An 18,941-nucleotide genomic window follows, 5' to 3' on the forward strand; every position below is an offset into this window, starting at 1 on the left:
ATTCTTACTGGTGGCATATTGCGTGGAATAGGTGGATTTTCTTTTTGCTCCTGGTAGAGTTTTTGCACAAAGTCTAAGTCTTGACCATATTGCTGAAGGACAATGGTATACTTCTCACTCAGATCCATTTGATTTTCTCCTATTTGCTCCAGCTTCATCAGAAGTCTCAGCATCTGTTCAGTCTAAAAAGGAAGATGGAACATGTACTGCAGAAAATGTTCATAGTTCAGATAGTCATTGTTCATAAAGCCTGGTTATTTATATTTAGAACATAAGTTATATAAATTTGTAAGTAATTTTCTAAGAAGCACAGAAAATGCTTCCAGGCAAGTTAGTGAACTTCATTATTTCGTGCCGTCTAAAATATACTTACCATAGCCTTAAAAAAGAAACTTCCACCACCACAGAATGTTGGAACATTTATTTTGTTCTGACCCTCTAATCCTTACTCCATTTTTTCTGTAAACAGTTGTAATAGAACACCTATAGTTTTCCTTCTGCTTCATTTACATCTCATTTCACTGTCATGGTCTGAATCAATGAACAGTACTGACATTAAGGTAACAGATGGCAGAAACTGATTCAGTACTCCTGCCAGCCAAACAGGAATAACTTTGAAGTGCAACAGGAAGCATCTCAAATATGCTCTTGTATAATAAAGTTTAAAATCTGAGTATAGCATCTTTAACTTTCACAATAATTAAATTTAATTGCATTTGTTTAAAATTAACATTTTCCATTTTCCCTTTAGATCATCCTATAATTTGAATAAGTGAATTTGAATTCAGTTTTTGTGAGAGATATCTTCCCATTATTTTTCTTTTTTTGTTTGTTTGTTTGTTTCTATCAGGAATCACATAATTTGTTTCCACGTAAAAGACAAAAGCTAACTAGCTGATGAACCTGCACTATTCTTCAGTAAGTGAATACCTAAGAGTTTAAGAAATGGAATTTTGCGTCGAACTCGCCTGTTCTTACTAGTGTTATATATTTGCATATATAAATATGAGCAACCTATGAAAGGCCTTCCAGCCTGATGAGGCTGGATTAACTGATGAGGTAATGAACTGAGGCCTTCCCTCTGCACTTCCAACTTCTCTTTCATTTATATACTGACATCCAACAAAAAAGGACCAGTAGCTTGGCTTTACCCCTGATTTTTCCAGCAGTAGAAGACTGGGCTGCAGCAGAAGAGCTGTTGAACTCTACCATCAGACTGCATGCACTGTTTAATTATCTACAACAATCCTACCACAAAGCTTGGAACTTCTTGGAACTTCATTGGGCTCAAGAAAATGATGTTGTGTGCCCCTACAACAGCTTTAGTTTGGTTTTGCTTTTTTATTTATTTATTTTTTATTTTTTAAAGGAAAAAAGCAGATACCTAATCTTTGAGAGGAAAAATAGGGAAATCACCACAGAAATGAACCTTACTTATGGACTTCTGCAAGTGAGTATATAGAACACAGAACAGGGAACACTGCAAGAGAGCAGAATAAGAAAGAAACAGTCAGTCAGTCCAAAGGCACTGGAAGAAGATAGAGCCACAAAAATATGACAGTCCAAAACACAGTGAGAGAAAGAAGGACTATCATAGTGTGTCAATATCAACAGCAGGGTGGAAGAGGGATGGAGAATACTAGGCTGAGGAAAGAAAATAAACCAAAAAAAAAAAAATAGGGCTATGTAAACTTAGTAAGGAAAGATGGTACGTGCAACTAGCAGTAATCATCAGTGAATGTTAACTCTCAGCACTTTTAAACATATTCTGACAGTAGCTTCTTGTAGGCTTGATGTCCTTCTACCTTATCTCAGGCAGCCCCAGCATGGCACAAAACAATACCATTAATGATGGAGTACAACAGGAATTGTGGATACTCAGACTTTCTGAACACCAGAACAGGAGCTTGCATTTGTAAAATTACTTACAGTTAGAGTCTTCTCGAAACAGGAATCCACAAATTCTTGTATGGACTCGTACAATGTTGCAATTTGGTTTTTAAATTCAAGGTAATCTTTATCAAACTAGAAAATTGCAAAAGAAAAATAAATAGTAATCTGTACTGTTGCTTTCACTTTATGCAATTTTTTTTTCCATAAGGTTTCTGGGGAATTCGCTTTATCTGCCTAGTATGTATGTTCAACAGAACAGAGACAAGACCAATAATGAAGGCATGAACAGTCTAAGTAAAGCAAACAAAAAATAAGAATTATTAGGCTCTATAATTACAACCCCATCTTTATGAACACAATGGACCGCAGAGGAGCAAGGACAGGCACAGGAAAGCTAATAACCTCAGAGAGAACATTGTACACTTAATCAGTTATTCCCAGCACTACCACATTAGAGCGCTCAGCTCACTGTACAGGTGTGAAACTCATCAAGATTAGCAAATTGGGTGGCCTCTCGAGAGCACTTTACAGACTATGGAGGGTTATTATTATAAGAAAGCCAAAGGTCCTTTAACTTAAATAATTTAAGCACACTTGCAAGCAATAGTTCAGGAAGGCAGGAGAGCAAATCAACATTTCTAGCACTTCCATTGAGAGGCCGTCAATCCAGTAAAGCAAATAAGCTACATTTCCAAAAAGTAGCTCAATTCTAGGATATGCATTTAAATCTGAATTTGAGTCTGAAGCTCTTCAAAAATCACATCCAGGTGACTCAGTACTGGAGGTGACATAATTCATTCCTCCCTCTGAAATGGTCATGAAATGTTATGATGGTATCGATACCACCTTTATTATTCCATACAAAATCATTCCAAACAAGTTTAGGAAATGTCGTTTGTACCATTACTTATCACACAAAATCTAGGTTATCAAAAAATAACCAAAGTATATGAAATAAAAAGCAAAATACACCCAAATTATTTCAAACTGTATTAAACTAAGGAAAAAATATCTTTACTGCAACAAAATGCTATATTCATAGTAATAAAAATTGATCTTCCCTGCATAACTTCAACGAATGGCACAGGATTAAGGGTCTGATTGTCAGACAAATGTTGAGTGCATGTACCTCTTTTTTTCTGTGATCCAGAACATCATACTTTTTTGATTTGGTATTTGTAGCAATGGTCTGGAAGTGAGTATTGATCTCTTCAATTCCTTCTATTTTTATGCGCTGGAGCTCTAGTAGGCTTTCCATAATATTGCTCATATCTGAAATCTTCTCCAAACGTTTACAGAATGTGTCAAATTTTCCAAAAATATAGTTTTCACTGATGATAAAAAGCAACAGGATTATTATGTATATCTATTTGTATCACTTTTTCCTATTCCTATTTCCTACATTCTTCCAGAACTATTATTAAGTTCACCATTAAAGCTTTGATGCTGCAGTAATTACAAATCAAGTAAAAACCATTTTAAAATAATGAATACTGCACAGAAAATGCTTAATTCTTATACCTGTCAACTAAAATCTTTTCCACGTTTCACAGGGGTTATTCTTGAAAGAAATACACGTAAAGAGAGATAAGAATGTGAACATAAAATACACTAAGACACACTCCATGCTTGAAGTACCAGTACAAGTAAAACTCCCCCTTGGCATTGTGATTGACAACCCAGACCAGTGCTTACTGAATGTAACTGGAGTCTTTTCATTTGAATTTGTGGCTCAATTTTTTTAGATTTTAGACCGCAGACAAACATATGCATTAACCCAACACATGCATAAATTCCCTGAATTCCCTTGGACATCTGTTAAATCAACAAGCAACTGGCAAAAACAAGTCATTGCTTACTTCTTGAAGAGAAACAAACAAACAAAAAACCAAACCTCTGCAAGTTTTGTTCTGATTATAATAAATATTACATTTTAATTGAGCATTTAACTTCTCAGAAAGCCAGGAGATACTATGACACCTCATTTATGAATCTTGTAAGAAAATCTGATTCAATATTAAAGTAAATTGCTTACCTGAAATCAAACTGCCTGTCACTTGGATTTTCCTTTAGCTTCTCCCTAATTCTCTGAAAGGATGTTTGGTACTGTTCTTTGAGGAAAATGCATTGCTGTATCCTCTTCAGCAATTCTTCCCTGGGCAAAAAAAAAAAAAGCACAGAAGATAAAATCATCGTGAAGGAGCTGTACAGGAACATAAATTAAAACAGAATATTTCAGTCTGGTGGCAAAATAAGAATACAAAATTATAAATACTTAATTGATTGTAGGCAACTTTGGAAAACTGCCCTTTGCTCATAATAAAATACAGAAGGAATCCAAATTTTTTCTGTCAGATTTACTTTTTTGTCTCCCAGCCAGGTACCTTAGTGTCATCTTTGACTTGGCGACACAAGTACACATACCTTGACTACCTATGCATTGATGAAGTTTGTAACATCTTTTCCTCCTCACCTCAGTAACCATAATCTTGATTGAGCTTTCAAGAGATAGTTTTAATCATTACTTTTCTAGTTGCTAACTTGAGATGTCGTGCTCATTTTTACCCTTCTCTGCAGTTTAACATATGCTTAATATTTGCTCTAATACAGAGGCTCTTGCTATACTAATAGTTCCACCAACCACAACAGAAAGGAAGTACAAAATTAGTCTCAGAACACGTCTAAATAGCAAACTTATTGTACACTTATCTTTTTAAATTTAAGGTGCCTCTTTGGCAACATTAATACTCCTCATGTACTTGCCCATATAGCACTATCCATAGATACGTAGTAAATACAAGTCTGAATGACATTTTGTCACCCACATACCTCACTCCAGAGTACAGCTGAATTGTAATTATGATGCTGGTATATATTATCCCCTTTCTCAAACTGACTTTACTGTTCACTGAAGGCAAAACATAAATCTCAGATGGAACTTTGCCAGTCTGTCCTTGGAGTTTATTTCTGAAGAATCTCAGCTCCAAACAGCAAAAGTATGTTTTGGTCCAAAAAAGCCACTGGGACAATATATTGAGTATTGTATACTGATATACGTTACATACATTTCAGCAACGAGTTTTTCACAACACATAGTAAGTATGATTTGGCAGAATACTTAATTCTACATAAAATGAGTAGCTGCAAGCTTAAAATTAACGTGGGAGAATGAGGGCCTGGTAGGAGAACCAGTGGCTATTAAATTTACCTTTTAATAATTTTGATGCCTCATCTGTGATTTTACTTCTAGTTTTAACAAAAGATGAAATTATTAAAATTGTCACCTGTCCAGATCCCAGATTTTAGAAACACCTTCACATAGATACGTCTTGCATGTGTTAATCATTTGGTTAGTGATTTTAAGAAGAAGAGATGTCATGCACTCTGATGTGTTGTAGTACGGTGATGTACAGTAGATGATACAGATTGCATTCATTAAACTGGGTATGTGCTCCACCATTGTAACCTACATCAGAAGAAAAGGGGAAAGTCAATAATTCAGATTTCCTAAAAACATAATGTAAAATGTCATCACTCTGTGAATATGTGTATCAGTACATAAAAATCTTTTTGATTGTAACACCTTGTTTTTGTAGACATCAGTATGAATTGGAACATCTAATTCCCACATGGAAACGTAACGTACTCTGTCTGACAGAAAAGAGGGAGGGATTGGCTAAGCATAAACGAATAGGCTTTCTTCCAAAGCTCGATTTTCCAGAGGAAGAATAGAGGCTGCATTCTTTTTGACCATTACCTCCAGTATGTTAAGGCGTCGTAGTCTGATTTGCAAAGAAATATGCTACCTGAGGAAAAAAGGCCTATGCTGGTACAAAAAAATGGTCTTTGCTCATTTTGCCTACATCTGTAAAGAAAAGAAATCTGGAAGGGGAAGGAAAGGCAATTGTAATTTGCATTTTAGTGAGGATACTGGACCACAGAGTTCTCTGTCCCACAGAAAGATTCCATAGAAAATCAGCAAGTCAGATATAACCCATCACAGGAGACAATGACTGCCCTAAAACAGGATAAAAAAGTTCTGCATCTAAAAGTCAAGTCCAATATGGCAGAAGAGTGACTATTTGCAGAACAAAAGCAGTAGAAAACATGAACTATTGCTTATTTTCCCACACCTTTCAATTATCTTCTGGATTGGCAACAGTTTTCTACACAAAAGCTAATATTATCACTAGCTTATTCAAAATTTGTTAAGTTAATTCACAAATGCAATAGAAGTTAAGTCCTCTAGTAGCCATTAAGAACAGGAGTTGAATACTGAACAAAAAAACATTCTTCTTTCATCAGCAAAAGCCTTTTCTTGTCTAAATTTCGTATTGTTTTTATTTAGAGTACCACTTACAGGAGAAGTTTTAGCCAGTAGAGCAAAAAATTTATCCAATGTATACAGATATCTCACATTGTCTTTAGCTTCATTGGCAGCAATCGTTATACTACCATCCTGAAAGGGGGGAAAAAAAAGAATTAATACTGATAAAATTTACAGAAAAGGTTCCTGTACTTTGACAGTTCATGCTGCAAGTCTAAAACTTGATGGAGGCACAATAGCATAGTTTTGATAATCAAATTTAATTTTTAGAATTGTTTAGAATGATTTTAGCATGGTACTACTGTTTTTTAAACTACCGATTCTACAGAACTAAGAACTGACAAGTTCCCTAGAACATACCAGGGCGCTTCCATCTCAAGCATCTTTTTAATAAGCACTTTTTAGAGCAAATGAGATATGACTATTTTCCTAAACTATTTCCAAAACAGGAGAATACCTTTATAAGTGGTAGAAGATCTACATTCTGGCGTTTTCAGGTGTCAAATTGCTTGTACACTGTTTACAGTTTGTTTCCTGGCCTGTCAAAAATTTTGACTGCTAATTTTAAATAACAGATATCCACTCCTCTGAAGAAGCAGTTACACTACAGGAAGCAGCCAGTTTTCAATAACTCAAGTAACAATATGATAAACTTTCAGATATCACAACTGTTGGACTGTATGGGGTACAGCTGGAGAGACAAAATATTGTTGTATTTCTGTGTTGCTTTACTTTTGCACTATTCCACTCAGTATCTTTAAGACTAACTTCCTTTCAAGTTATCTATTTAACTTCAGGAACACTGGTGTTACATATTTCAACAAAGGGAGAATAAACCACAGAATAAAAAGAGCATAAGCACCAGAACTATTCTTAGCATTGTGTGCTCACTTCTGTGTGTATAACAAATGCAGTACTGCATTAGTTTAAAAAAACTTTTATTAAATCATAGTAATTACCAACTCTTTCCACTGCTTTAATATCTTCGATCTTGCAGCCTGAAGAACACTTATAGTTTTCTTTACTCTTGAACTCTTGATGTCATCTAAAAGGCTTTGAAGAAGGAAACACATTTAAATCTCTCTTGGAATCAGAGTTTACATTTATTTATAATAAAAAAATAAAAAATAAAGCTTCTTTCTTAACCTGTTAAATAATGACATTCTTGACTTCCAATGTTCCAGCTCTGCAGATGGACCGATGTCATCAGCTTCCCTTCTCATTTGCTCACTCTCCACTAACACTTGTCTTATCTGTTTGATCCAAATCATTAGCACTTCTTCAAGTTTCTCAGTGATCTCCGTGTTACTGCCTTCAAAAATAAAAAAAATGCATGTCTCATGAACAGTTTCATGAGTACCAAAAAATCTTAAACTCCATTTTTAACTACAGAGATGAAATGTTTTGGCAAATTTATACTAAAACTCCTTGTAAACTGAGTGTATTCAAATCACTGACCAGCAACAGCAAAAGATTAAGATTATAACAAGATGCACACATATATGTGTTACATCTACTCATCTTAAGAGCCATCAGTTCTTTTCTGGAAGTTGGCCTACATAGACTAATACAGGGCAGAGAGTGATAACAGAAGTATTGAGTGGCATGGTATGACTTCACTCTGAAATTCCTCGCAGTGATAAGAACTGGTGGAAGGCTATTGCTCAAGGAGATATAGTCACTCATTTTCTTACATATTTATATATACGTGTGTGTGTGTGTATGTCTTTTTTTGACTCTCAGTGTTTGGATTTAATATTGGATAAGATTTCCCCAGCATCAAAGAAAGCAAAGAATATACACAATAGTACATGGCTTCACTTGGCAATTACTTAGCCAGCAAACTAGGAGGAACAGAGGCCAGTGTCTACATGGTCCGGCAAGGAACTTCCTAATTAAGATATATGAACTAATAGACAGAATTGATGATTTTATAATTAGATGTTTTAAGTCTGACAAGTCAACAACAACAACAAAATGTATATAGGTCATGGAAGATGAATTGATTCTTCAAAATAAATGTTTACTAATGACATAACATTTATTTTCTTATGAATAGCATCACTTTTGTGTTTGCTTTGCTGTAGGAATTCCTTACTTGCAGTTATGTAGTCAGATGGACTCTGTAAATTGCTGACATAAGTATCAATATCCACTTGTGCAAGCTGAATTCTATCTTCCAGATTCTGTCTTGATGATGACAAGATATCCACAAATCTATCGACAGAATATAGAAAATCTTGTATCTGGCTGTTCTTCAGACCTTCTTTCACAGCTCCCCAGTGCTGGTTGTTTAACAATTAATGAAAGAAAAGGGAAAAAAAAAAAAAAAGAAAAAGTAAAATAAGGATCATACATTCTTAAGTTCTTTAAATTATTTATTTATTAGAAAGCTATTTCTTATTTATGGCAGTATATTAAGGCTTATCAGTAAACCTCTCTAAACACGCTCATCAGTACTATGGCATAAACACTTCAAAGTGTGCACTAATCTAATTATTCTGTTACATAACATCTTAACTAGGATGGAATCATTTTCTTCAGAGTGTCTGGTATGATACTATGTTTTGGTTTTAGGAGAAAAACAATGCTGATGACACACTGATGTTTATAATTTCTATTAAGCAGTGCTGCATAGAGCCAAGGCCACTCACAGTGAAGGACCCAAGGAGCTCGGAGGGAGCAGAATTGGGACAACTGACTTAAATTGGCCAAAGGGATAGTCCATACCATATGACACCATGTGAAAGGAGTTTTGAACAGGGTGGGTGGGAGTTCATTTCGCTCTCTTCCACTGCTCAGGGGGCTAGCTGGGCACTGGTTGGGGGTTGGTGAGCAATTTACATGTGCATAACATACATACATATGTATTTGTCATAATTATTCTTTTTCTCTATCTTAGTAAATAGTTTTATCTCAACCCATGAGTTCTACTTTGTTTTCTTTTCAATTCCTTCCTCCATCCCACTGGAAAGGGAGGGAGTGAGCAAACAACTGTGGTGCTGAGCCACCTGATGAGTTAAACCAGACAAGAAGACACAAATTAGCATGAGGTTCTCAAAAAATAAAAGACATCTCATCACACTCACTTTTCTTTATTGTTTTTTCCCCATTCTTATTTGGCAACTTCCAAACAGAGAAAATAGATTCTAATCTCCCTTATTACTCCAGGTTTTGAGAAAATGGGAGCATAAATTAATAGGATTTGACACTACCATTCTCAAAAGACACTGAGTTTTAGTACATTTTTTACTTCTAAACATGTACTTCTAGAAGAAACAGAATCAACTGTGATGCTTTGCAAGCTCCATAAAACAAGGACAACTAAACGATGCTGGGTAACCTGGCTGCGACAGTGCCTCCTGTCTACACTCTAGAATAAAACTATGGACAGATCTTTTGCTCTACTAGAAGGACTTGGCACTTTTTTCAATCCAAGCTTAATATAGTTAGAATTGATCACAGTTTTGCCTTAGAATGGAATGGCTGTTATGCCATTTTCTTCTTTGTCATGAGCATTGCAACTGCTGCTATTACTTGAAAATAAGCAATAATTATATGAATTTCAAACACTTAAATACGAATTGCATGACTCTCATGAAGGCCTGTATTAGACCTGCGTATTTTTATGTCCAGCTTTTTGTTTATCAGATGCACAACATACAGCAGTCACTTACCTTAGTTCCAAAAGTTCCTGAGAAAAACAAAAAACAATCTATTTGATTACCTGTTGGGATTTAAGTGCTGGTATCATGATCTGGGACAAGAACAATTCCAGACCCTGAAGGATATTTCCCTTAGAACAATCAAAGATGCCAAAATTCACCTCCTTTGGGAAGAAACAAAAGGTAATAAAATGTATGTAAACTTTTACATTATACTATTCCAGTAAAATTCAATACAGATATAGCTCATAACTTCCTACATTCCATGAGGACACTGCCCCCCAATACAGGATTTGGTTTTGCTATTGACTAAAATTCAGCTGGAAATTCCAAGACTTGCCATACTCACCAGAAAAATCTGTCTCATATTGTAGCAATACTTCAGTAACCAGTTAAGATTAACCACTTAATATCAATACATTAATCTTAAGACAATTTTATGTCTACATTTCTCCAATAGAGGAACAGCTATCATAAGTGTCTAAAAATTGCATGCCTTCCTAGTGTTATTCATTTATAGACTAGTTGGCTATGCTGTTACTGCCATTTTGCCTATAAATGTATATACATTCTGAACCCGGGCCACGTGGTGTTTACCACCCATACTGTCTAGCTGTTGTGGCTCTGTGTGTATTTCTTGTTAGCAGAAAGGGAGTCATTCACAATTTCTGAACTGCACATACACTGAATTTTTTTGGCTTCATCATAATGAAAGCTTCACTGATCCAGAGAGCATATTCAATAGTGTCTTGCAAGCTTCTACTCCGAACTTTTCCTGTGTAAAGATTCTTGAGTGTTTTTGGAATGACAAGTGCAAATGAATTTCTGGAGAGGATTTGAAACAAAAGATTCAGCTATTTCTCTTGAGAAATAGGGGGGGAAAAATCCTTATATTTCTGTGATTCTCAGATTCCTTTTCCAAATATTTCTACACATCCCTGCAGGACAAACCAAAATTTGCTAAACCAGTCTGAGCCCCAAGCTTCATCAGTGTGAAGACTGGCTGACTTAAAAGTATGGTTGTCTTATCTTCTGTCCCATCTGAAAATATTGCCTTACCTACAGAATCAAGTATCAAATACAGCCCCTGCCTAAAGAAGGTGACCACAAGAAAACCAGAGAGAAGGCACCAAGGCAGTTAATTGAGTTTGAACAACCATTTGGACAGGTACCCAACTGAAGCAGAACTGACAAGGCAGGAGAACAGGAACCTTATAAACTACTTCAGCACTTCTGGATCAGGTACTTGTAAAACCACTGCTATAAAGCCCATGACTGACAGGAACTGAAGTACTAATTTCCATGACTGTAAGTGAAGAACTTTTGTTACTACTCCTGCCTGCTCAAATAGAACACATTAGCCTATTATTGAAGAATAAGAAGAAAATATCTGTATTACTAAAAAGAGTGCATGAATATTTTTGAAAATATGATTTCAGGCTTATTACATTTTCCTCTTTCATGTCTAGTTTTTAGAATCATAGAATGGCCTGGGTTGAAAAGGACCACAATGATCATCTAATTTCAATCCCACTGCTATGTGCAGGGTTGCCAACCACCAGACCAGGCTGCCCAGAGCCACATCCAGTCTGGCCTTGAATGCCTCCAGGGATGGGGCATCCACAACCTCCGTGGGCAACAAGGATAGACTTCCTTCATGAAAACCTACAGCATGTATTTCCCATGCAAACACGGGTATCTCTGAGAGCTAGAAAAGGTAGTTCTGGCACTTTTCTTATACCCTAATAAAGTTATTAGGGGCAGAAAAATCTTGCTTTAATTTTAAGGATGAACATTATTTTAAATGTTTTAGAAGACAGAGCTATTTAAATACAGCACATCCAAAATTCAGCTTCATTCATTATCAGAAAATCTTCATGTCAAGGACTCTACTGCTTGCCTCTACTGAATTTATTTTTCATGGTACATTAATAATGAACTTTCATTATTTAAATTTTTGTTTTTAATAATATTGCAGATTGCTACTTTCATAATTATTACACCATTACTTAATCACAAATACTTTTTTGATGAAAAGAAACTTTTGTTAAAAACACAACTAAAACATAAAAACACTCCCCACTTCCTTTTCTGATTCCAGTAGAACTAGTTGTGTGAGTAAAGGTTTAAGAATTTTAAGTGCACTGCAAACACTGCAAGATTTTTGACTGACCTGGCAAACATTTGACGTCGTTACAATTTTATCTGATGTCCTTAAGAAAAACGCACAGATTCCTGTAAAGTTCTGTGAAAAGCACAAAACACATGAAAATAAAAAGAATATACATATACAGTAAAAGTAATCTACTTAATAACATGTTGAAAACAAAATTTAGAATATATATATTACTGAAAAAAAGTAGTGAACCGTTTGTAAGATATTTAAGCACATCAGAAACACCACTCTGGACTGAGCAGTTCAGTATCACATCTCTGACATGAAAACGCAGTTCAGGGAAAGCTTTTGAGCTAGGCTACTTCCACACATTCACATTCTCTCACCACCTGCAACACCTGTCTCACTGCTGCTGGATAACATGTTCCTGTCTAGTCATTTTAGCATCCATGTATGGACCTATCCACATTATTGTCTAATCCTTTTTTGATTATGTTGACATAAGTTCAGTGAAGAAAACTAAATATGCACTCAGCTTCCAAACATTTAGAATTCATTTCATATATACTTAGACAAGAATGGATCATCTTAAAATGATGTTTTTCTTTTTTTTTTTTTTTTAATTAACTGAAAGATTATACAAAACTTCTGATTCAAATATTTTAAACACAAATTTTCATCCTTATTTTGATGGACTGCAGAAATGTAAGTTTCAAATCAGTTCTGCAAACCATGCTTATTTTTAATCTATCAATTAAAATAACTAAAAAAATTTGAAAAGCCTTTTCAATTGGCTCAGCTCACAAATTGTTCCAAAGAACAAATAGTCCTCTTTACAGCAATACAATTCAATTGTAGAATTTAATGTGTGTTATTCTGTTACACGTTGAGCTGATTTTACATATTACCACTGCGCTGGACAGTATGGGTATGTGCAAACAGAACATCAGATGCTTTCTACTGGAAAAAGAGAATTCATGAAAATATAATTTTGTGCAGAAAAATATCAACTTTGGCCAAATATTCTATTTTTCAGTAAGAAATCTCAAATAGAAATTTAGTGCCACTGAAGTGGCAGTCCTTTTCAAGTGAAGTCTAGTCCTTTTCAATCTATTCAGGAATTGAAAAGAAACAAGCCATTTCTCATTTTCATTTTTTATTATTTTTATTATCGTTGTAATGGTTAACCAATGAAAACCCTCCAGGCTTCCAGTGCGCAGTACTGACATAGTTCTCTTGATGGTAGTTTGCTTCAAAAATAGAAAAATTCATCCACATCTCATGATTATTTTGTTATTCTTCACTTCCTGTGAAAAATGACAAGGAAGCCCTCACGTAGCAATACCAAAGAGTAATGCTTTCATACTTTCCCATTCTTCAGACAGTTCCCTCACTAATCCTTTGAAAGCAGGAAAGAATTCCGCAGCTGTCTTTTATAACAAACACATTAACAATGTTAATGTAAGCACACTGGGAAAACAAAACCAAAAAATCATCTCAATGCCTTATTCAAAGAAAATTGTAGAGAGTACACCTAATTGCCCCAACAGAAAGAAAATAAATTAGAAATCTTAATGCCACTCCTGAATAATACTTCAACATTACATAAGCATGCAGGTATAAGAACTAGAATTAAATAAAGGAATTAATAGATATATTTTTGGAGTAATGTGCAGTATTATTATGTTCTATTAAGATTAAGGGATAACATCCTTGTCAGAGAGAGCCACTACTGTAGCACGAATACAAGGAAATACAAAAACACTGAAAACATGGGACGCCATGTTAGGCATGCCAAAAAAACATTGAGACCTACAATTTTTAACAAGGTTTCATTTCACTTTCCCTCTTATCAGACAGCAAAATCCATCAATCTCCACTTCTTTCCAGATCAGCTTCACTACAGGTAAATTCCAACCTCAGTTCAAGAAATGTGGGGAGAACGTGGACTAAGTTCTTGAATACTAAACATGAGTTATAAAAAGTTGCTTTAACATTAACAACTGTTACAGTACTTCTTTTTCACCCTACGTTTTCCTTTGCAAATGTCAAATAAGGAATTTTTCAACCATACCTCTGCAGAACCCATGGTAAGAAATAACTTCTTCTGAAGGAAATTGTTGGTTGAGTCATCTGACCTCAATGAGGCATTTGATGTTTGCTAGCAATTGAATTATAAATACAAGGTTAATACAATAAAAACTACCCTTATAGACATACATTCTCATATTTGAATATGTGAATAACAACTAAGCTCATTGTGAATCAGTAATACCCAGGCAGAAACTGTGAAGGTTGGATTTATGTGGGGAATAAGCCTGGCATTAATTTGACTGTACCCAATAAACAGTTTCCTCATCTCATTATTTCAAAAAATAAAAAAATAAATTAAAAAAATCAAAGAATAATGAAAAAAAAATCAGAAAATATATAATGAAAGTGAATATGAAGTGCTTAATGGAGCAATTTCCTCCATGGAAACAAACTAGATGTCTCATAGGAGTCATGTGACTAGCCTGCAAAGTCTAACTGTGAGCAAGATTTTAAAGGAACTCCATCAGTTGGATCCTGCCAACAACGTGGATAAATTTTGTTTTATGCCCATATCTCTAATCACATATCACACTGAAAAACTTTCTTTCAGACGAGTCTTGACTCTCATTCCCCTCCACTGAGACACCCCTCTTCATTACAACCTTCTCTCTCTGAAGCAACAAAAACACATAAGCCCGATCAAGATCTACTTCCTTCTCATTTTCTGTCACAGACATAAACAGAAAATGATTTGTGGACTCTTTCAGGAATAAAAGAGAAAATTATGTGGAAATGGCTTGTGAATATCTCTCTTTCAGGTTCAAGGAGAGAACGCTTCCTAAAAAGCCAAACTTTCAGTTCCTGCTGGATCAAATTATGGGAGGTATGACATACAACACCTTCCACACCAAATCATATTTTCTTACCACTATGCACAGTCTCAAAAATAAAAAAATAAAAAAAAACCCAACAAATTTAATGCAGAAATGAAAAGTTTCATTTAAGCCAAGTTGGGCATTTATTTCTGGCTCGTCAGTTACAGAAAACACTTTCAAGATTTTAGTTTCATCTTGATTCAAGTCAGAAGAATGTGTTCATCCCAGAAACGTGCACATGCAGTCCTGGTGAAAAACTGGTTTGACAGCTGAGCTGATTCTGTGCTTTGCAAAGACTCTAAGCAATTCCAGTAATATTCAGAAATATAGCTTACAATGAGTATGTAATTCCTGCTTGGACTTAAGATAATCAAGCTATAACCATCAGTTTTTCTCCCCAACAAGCCTAAAATACCATCTTTGCCCATTAGCACGTCATAACATAGTTCCTCAGTGGCATAACCAGAAAGAACTGTGGTAGGACTTCTGCAGTTCAGTGAGCTCACAACAATCACATTAGGCAATTTCAAGATCATCTGGCACCTTCCGATATCATGTGCTCAGTGGAAGTTGAACACATGATTTTGGTTTTTATGAAGAGGCTCCTCAAAATGGAAAGGGAGAGAACTACAGCTTTGGGACCACAACTACCATATTTTTATTTTTTCCAAGCTTAACATTATTTTCTGAAGCACCAGGCAGGCCAGAATTTGAAGAAACCTGAATCTACAAAGAAATTTTTCTCCCTGCTGAGTCCATGCTTTGACCATAAAGGAGTTGATACAGTTCAAACTGAAGGACAAAGAGATTCTTACTCAGACAGTTCCCCATTCCTACAATACTTATGTCAGCCAATCGAGTCCTTTTAAACTCTGAACACTATGGATACTTGGCCTCAACTACGTGTTGTTTTTCGTTTTTTGTGTTTCTTTTTCTTGAAGACTGGATCCATATTTTACTGGCCATTTTTATGCTACTTTTTATGTAAATAAGAACACTATCAATTAGTGCCACAGGGCATTCTCCTCTTTCCATACAAGTCAAGATGGCAGGGTCTAAAGAATGAGATTGAGGTTCTTTTCCATTTTCTTAGGCATAAAGAAAAAAAAAGCATCTGCTAAGATTTCCTGAATTTTGCCACAGTTATGTGATTAAAAAAAAAAAAAATGCTATTTTTGCAGAAGTAATAATAGAAACATACCTGCAAAACATCTTGGTAAAAGAACAGTAACTTTTTAAGTCCGTGAGGAGCAAAGAATTGTTCTATAAGTTGAAACTAAAAACAAAATTACAACAGCATTAATTGTGAAGCAGTTTCAAAGAACTAGAAAATTTGGAAAGGTATTTAATGCCAATAACTTAACGATAATAAATATTTACCTTGTCATCAGAAATAATGGCCTCCTCCACTTGCTGCTCACTTAAGTCTATTCCATCTGATAACCTTGATATCAAATACTTGTGTCTTTCATCTATCTGAGCTCTTCTCTCCTCTTTGGTGACTTTAGCTTGCTTAGCTAGCTCTTTCCTAGTTTCACTGGAAAGTACTATACTTTTCTTACCAGTGGTCTAGAAAATAAAAGTTTGTTACAGAGAGATCATTTTTTCCCACAGTTATTTTATATTGCATTTAAGGACTGTATTTTTTATTGTTAATCTTTCAGGTGTTTTCATAACTACTTCAGGCAGGACTATAAAAAGATTATATCAAAGGAAAAGAAAGCAAAAATAAAAATCACTATTACTTATTAAAAATCACTGATAATTAACTCGTCAGTTCAAAATTACTTCCCAGCATAAAGCTGTTACCACAGAAACTTCAGAACAGGACCTCAGAATCAGATATGGATCCTGGCACTGTAATGGCTCTAATTCAAATCGCAGCTTTATGAATCTAACTTCTAAATGTCCAAACTCCAGATCTGGGAACAGAACCACTTCTACTCTCTCAGCATTTTAACATAGAGTATCAAGTTATTATCTCAGTGGAAAAGAAAATAAAACAAATCCACTATAGAATCAGTCACTACTGGAACAAATAAACAATTGATATTTAATAAGCAAGTTATATATAGGTAGTAGAAAAGTGGTAAAGAGGAAAATGTTTGTAGACAAAAGGTTTCTTAAAGTCTTCATAACAGTGTGAACAGACTAAATACGTTAACTAATATTTTTAAGTCAAAAGTTAATCTTCAGAAGCCATATAGAGAAGATCTGGGTCAAAGAGTCACTACGTTAAGCATTCCTCTTTGCACTTAGCTCCCAGTATTGCAAGTGCCTGGAATGCCTAGAGTATTCTTGTAACTCACAATTTTTAATGGAGAAAAACAGTGATAAATGACTTCATCTTTCCAGTACTCTCAATTAGGAACTGCAGTTGAACAGTCCTCTTTGTAGACCAGGATTGTTTGTAATCAAACAAATAAACAAGCAAAACCAACAACAACAACAACAAAAAAAACACACCCAAATATCAGTACTGTTGGTCAGTACTATTCCGATGTTTTTATAAGCCCCACCATTTCTGACTCAGAGTTCATTCTTCTCCCATACAGATCCCTGTCATACGTGCCAGTCTCTTATCATCTCTGCGCCCCATGCTAACAGCTGGATCTCTTGAGTAGGCCTTTCTTGAGGCAGTATTCAGTTTCTCTTTCCCCCAGGTCAAATGTAATTCAGCAAAAGCCAAAAAATTCCCACATTACATAATGTAAAATTATTAGAGATAACAAGGATATATGTGCTTATAGTTGTTAAATCTCTAAAAGCATTAGAGCAGTACAGCTTTTACTCTCTCTGGTGGCAATTTCTTTCTTATTTATGTCTTAGTAAGGATACTAGATGCCAAATACTAAATGCAATTTCTTCTGTGCTGTTTCACCAAGAGTATTAGATGACCAAACATAGTTTAATAAATGTTGCCTTGGTGTCTGGGGTGGAGGAGCACGAGGGAAGGAAAATACAGTGTTCTGACAGTGTTGCAGGAGAAAAAAAAAAGAAAGAAAAAAAAAAAACTACCACTTTTCAGAATATATATTTACCTCTGATTCACAGCTTAGTGGAGAAACACATTTTAATGCAGCGTAAAATAAACTAACATTTGTGCCAGATCTTCACTGGCTCCAGAAAGAATTAGTATAATCTGAATTATTTCAGTTAAATAAGCCTGCTCAGAGCTATGGATGGAAAGGACTCAACTCCCTCCACAAATTAAGCCAACTCATTTAAAGTAACACAAGATATCGAGATGCTACAGATATGACATTATTCAAGTATTCTTAACTAATATAAATCTTCATCTTGGCAAAGAAAAGAGATGATGAAAAATGCTATGAAACAAAAGCCCAATAACACTCACTGAGAGCATAAAAAATAAATGGCCTAGCACTATATGCTTTTGAGTGTTCCTACTTCCTCATAGTCAATAGATTAAGTGAACTCTGTACCCTCCAGTATTAGCTTTGTCAATGACAATTTCAAGAGCAACTTGTACAGAAGAAAATGTAACATGCAAAAGGCAGCTGAGTCACCACCTCTATTAGAATGAATGCACTTGCCGGAAGAACAGAAGTCCAAGATGATCCTGTGACAGCAGATTCTAGCTCAGTGTTCCTTGTCTTTAGGACCCCTCCAAGTCTACGATACTTACTTTCTGTGCCTAGGGAAAAAGAAGCAATGTAGAATATGAGCTTTAGTAGAAACCTTTAGAAACAGTTGGGGGAATATCTTTTAATGGCTTTTATCACCTGCAAAGAATACCTACTGATAGGGGAAGGGGTTATAACAAACAACAAACAAGCCCAATAATTTTAGGCACTAGCTTGAAGAAACCTGTTATGGAAAAATCACAAATTGAAATATTATCACTTTTCACACCTGCTATTCTCATCCAGTTAGTTCTCCTCAATCTAAACTCAGATTGTCAGGCTCATGTCTGGCAAACTTTCTACCTGCAGACACTTAACAACTTGTGCTCGTGAACATATGAAGAACATAGACAGCCAATGTTTGCAGTAAAAACAAGACATCTG

At 35.2% G+C, this 18,941-nt stretch overlaps 1 protein-coding gene across 3 annotated transcripts in view; it reads right to left on the bottom strand.

Annotated features, from left to right (window-relative positions):
- DNAH5L (dynein axonemal heavy chain 5-like) overlaps positions 1-18,941 on the bottom strand; it is a 148,852-nt gene that overhangs the window by 128,494 nt on the left and 1,417 nt on the right. For all 3 annotated transcript variants that reach the window (XM_040696426.2, XM_040696427.2, XM_040696425.2), the window contains exons 3-17: positions 18,468-18,568; positions 16,291-16,479; positions 16,112-16,186; positions 14,076-14,162; positions 12,059-12,130; positions 9,948-10,049; positions 8,319-8,505; positions 7,367-7,532; positions 7,180-7,273; positions 6,254-6,352; positions 5,178-5,359; positions 3,929-4,048; positions 3,023-3,224; positions 1,930-2,025; positions 9-182 (exon numbers count right to left, since the gene is read on the bottom strand). In XM_040696426.2, the coding sequence (XP_040552360.1) occupies positions 9-182; positions 1,930-2,025; positions 3,023-3,224; positions 3,929-4,048; positions 5,178-5,359; positions 6,254-6,352; positions 7,180-7,273; positions 7,367-7,532; positions 8,319-8,505; positions 9,948-10,049; positions 12,059-12,130; positions 14,076-14,162; positions 16,112-16,186; positions 16,291-16,479; positions 18,468-18,568 (1,946 nt within the window). The remainder of the gene's footprint in view (positions 1-8; positions 183-1,929; positions 2,026-3,022; positions 3,225-3,928; positions 4,049-5,177; positions 5,360-6,253; positions 6,353-7,179; positions 7,274-7,366; positions 7,533-8,318; positions 8,506-9,947; positions 10,050-12,058; positions 12,131-14,075; positions 14,163-16,111; positions 16,187-16,290; positions 16,480-18,467; positions 18,569-18,941) is intronic.

Source organism: Gallus gallus, chromosome 2 (assembly GCF_016699485.2).
Source record: "Gallus gallus isolate bGalGal1 chromosome 2, bGalGal1.mat.broiler.GRCg7b, whole genome shotgun sequence".
Taxonomy (NCBI): domain Eukaryota; kingdom Metazoa; phylum Chordata; class Aves; order Galliformes; family Phasianidae; genus Gallus; species Gallus gallus.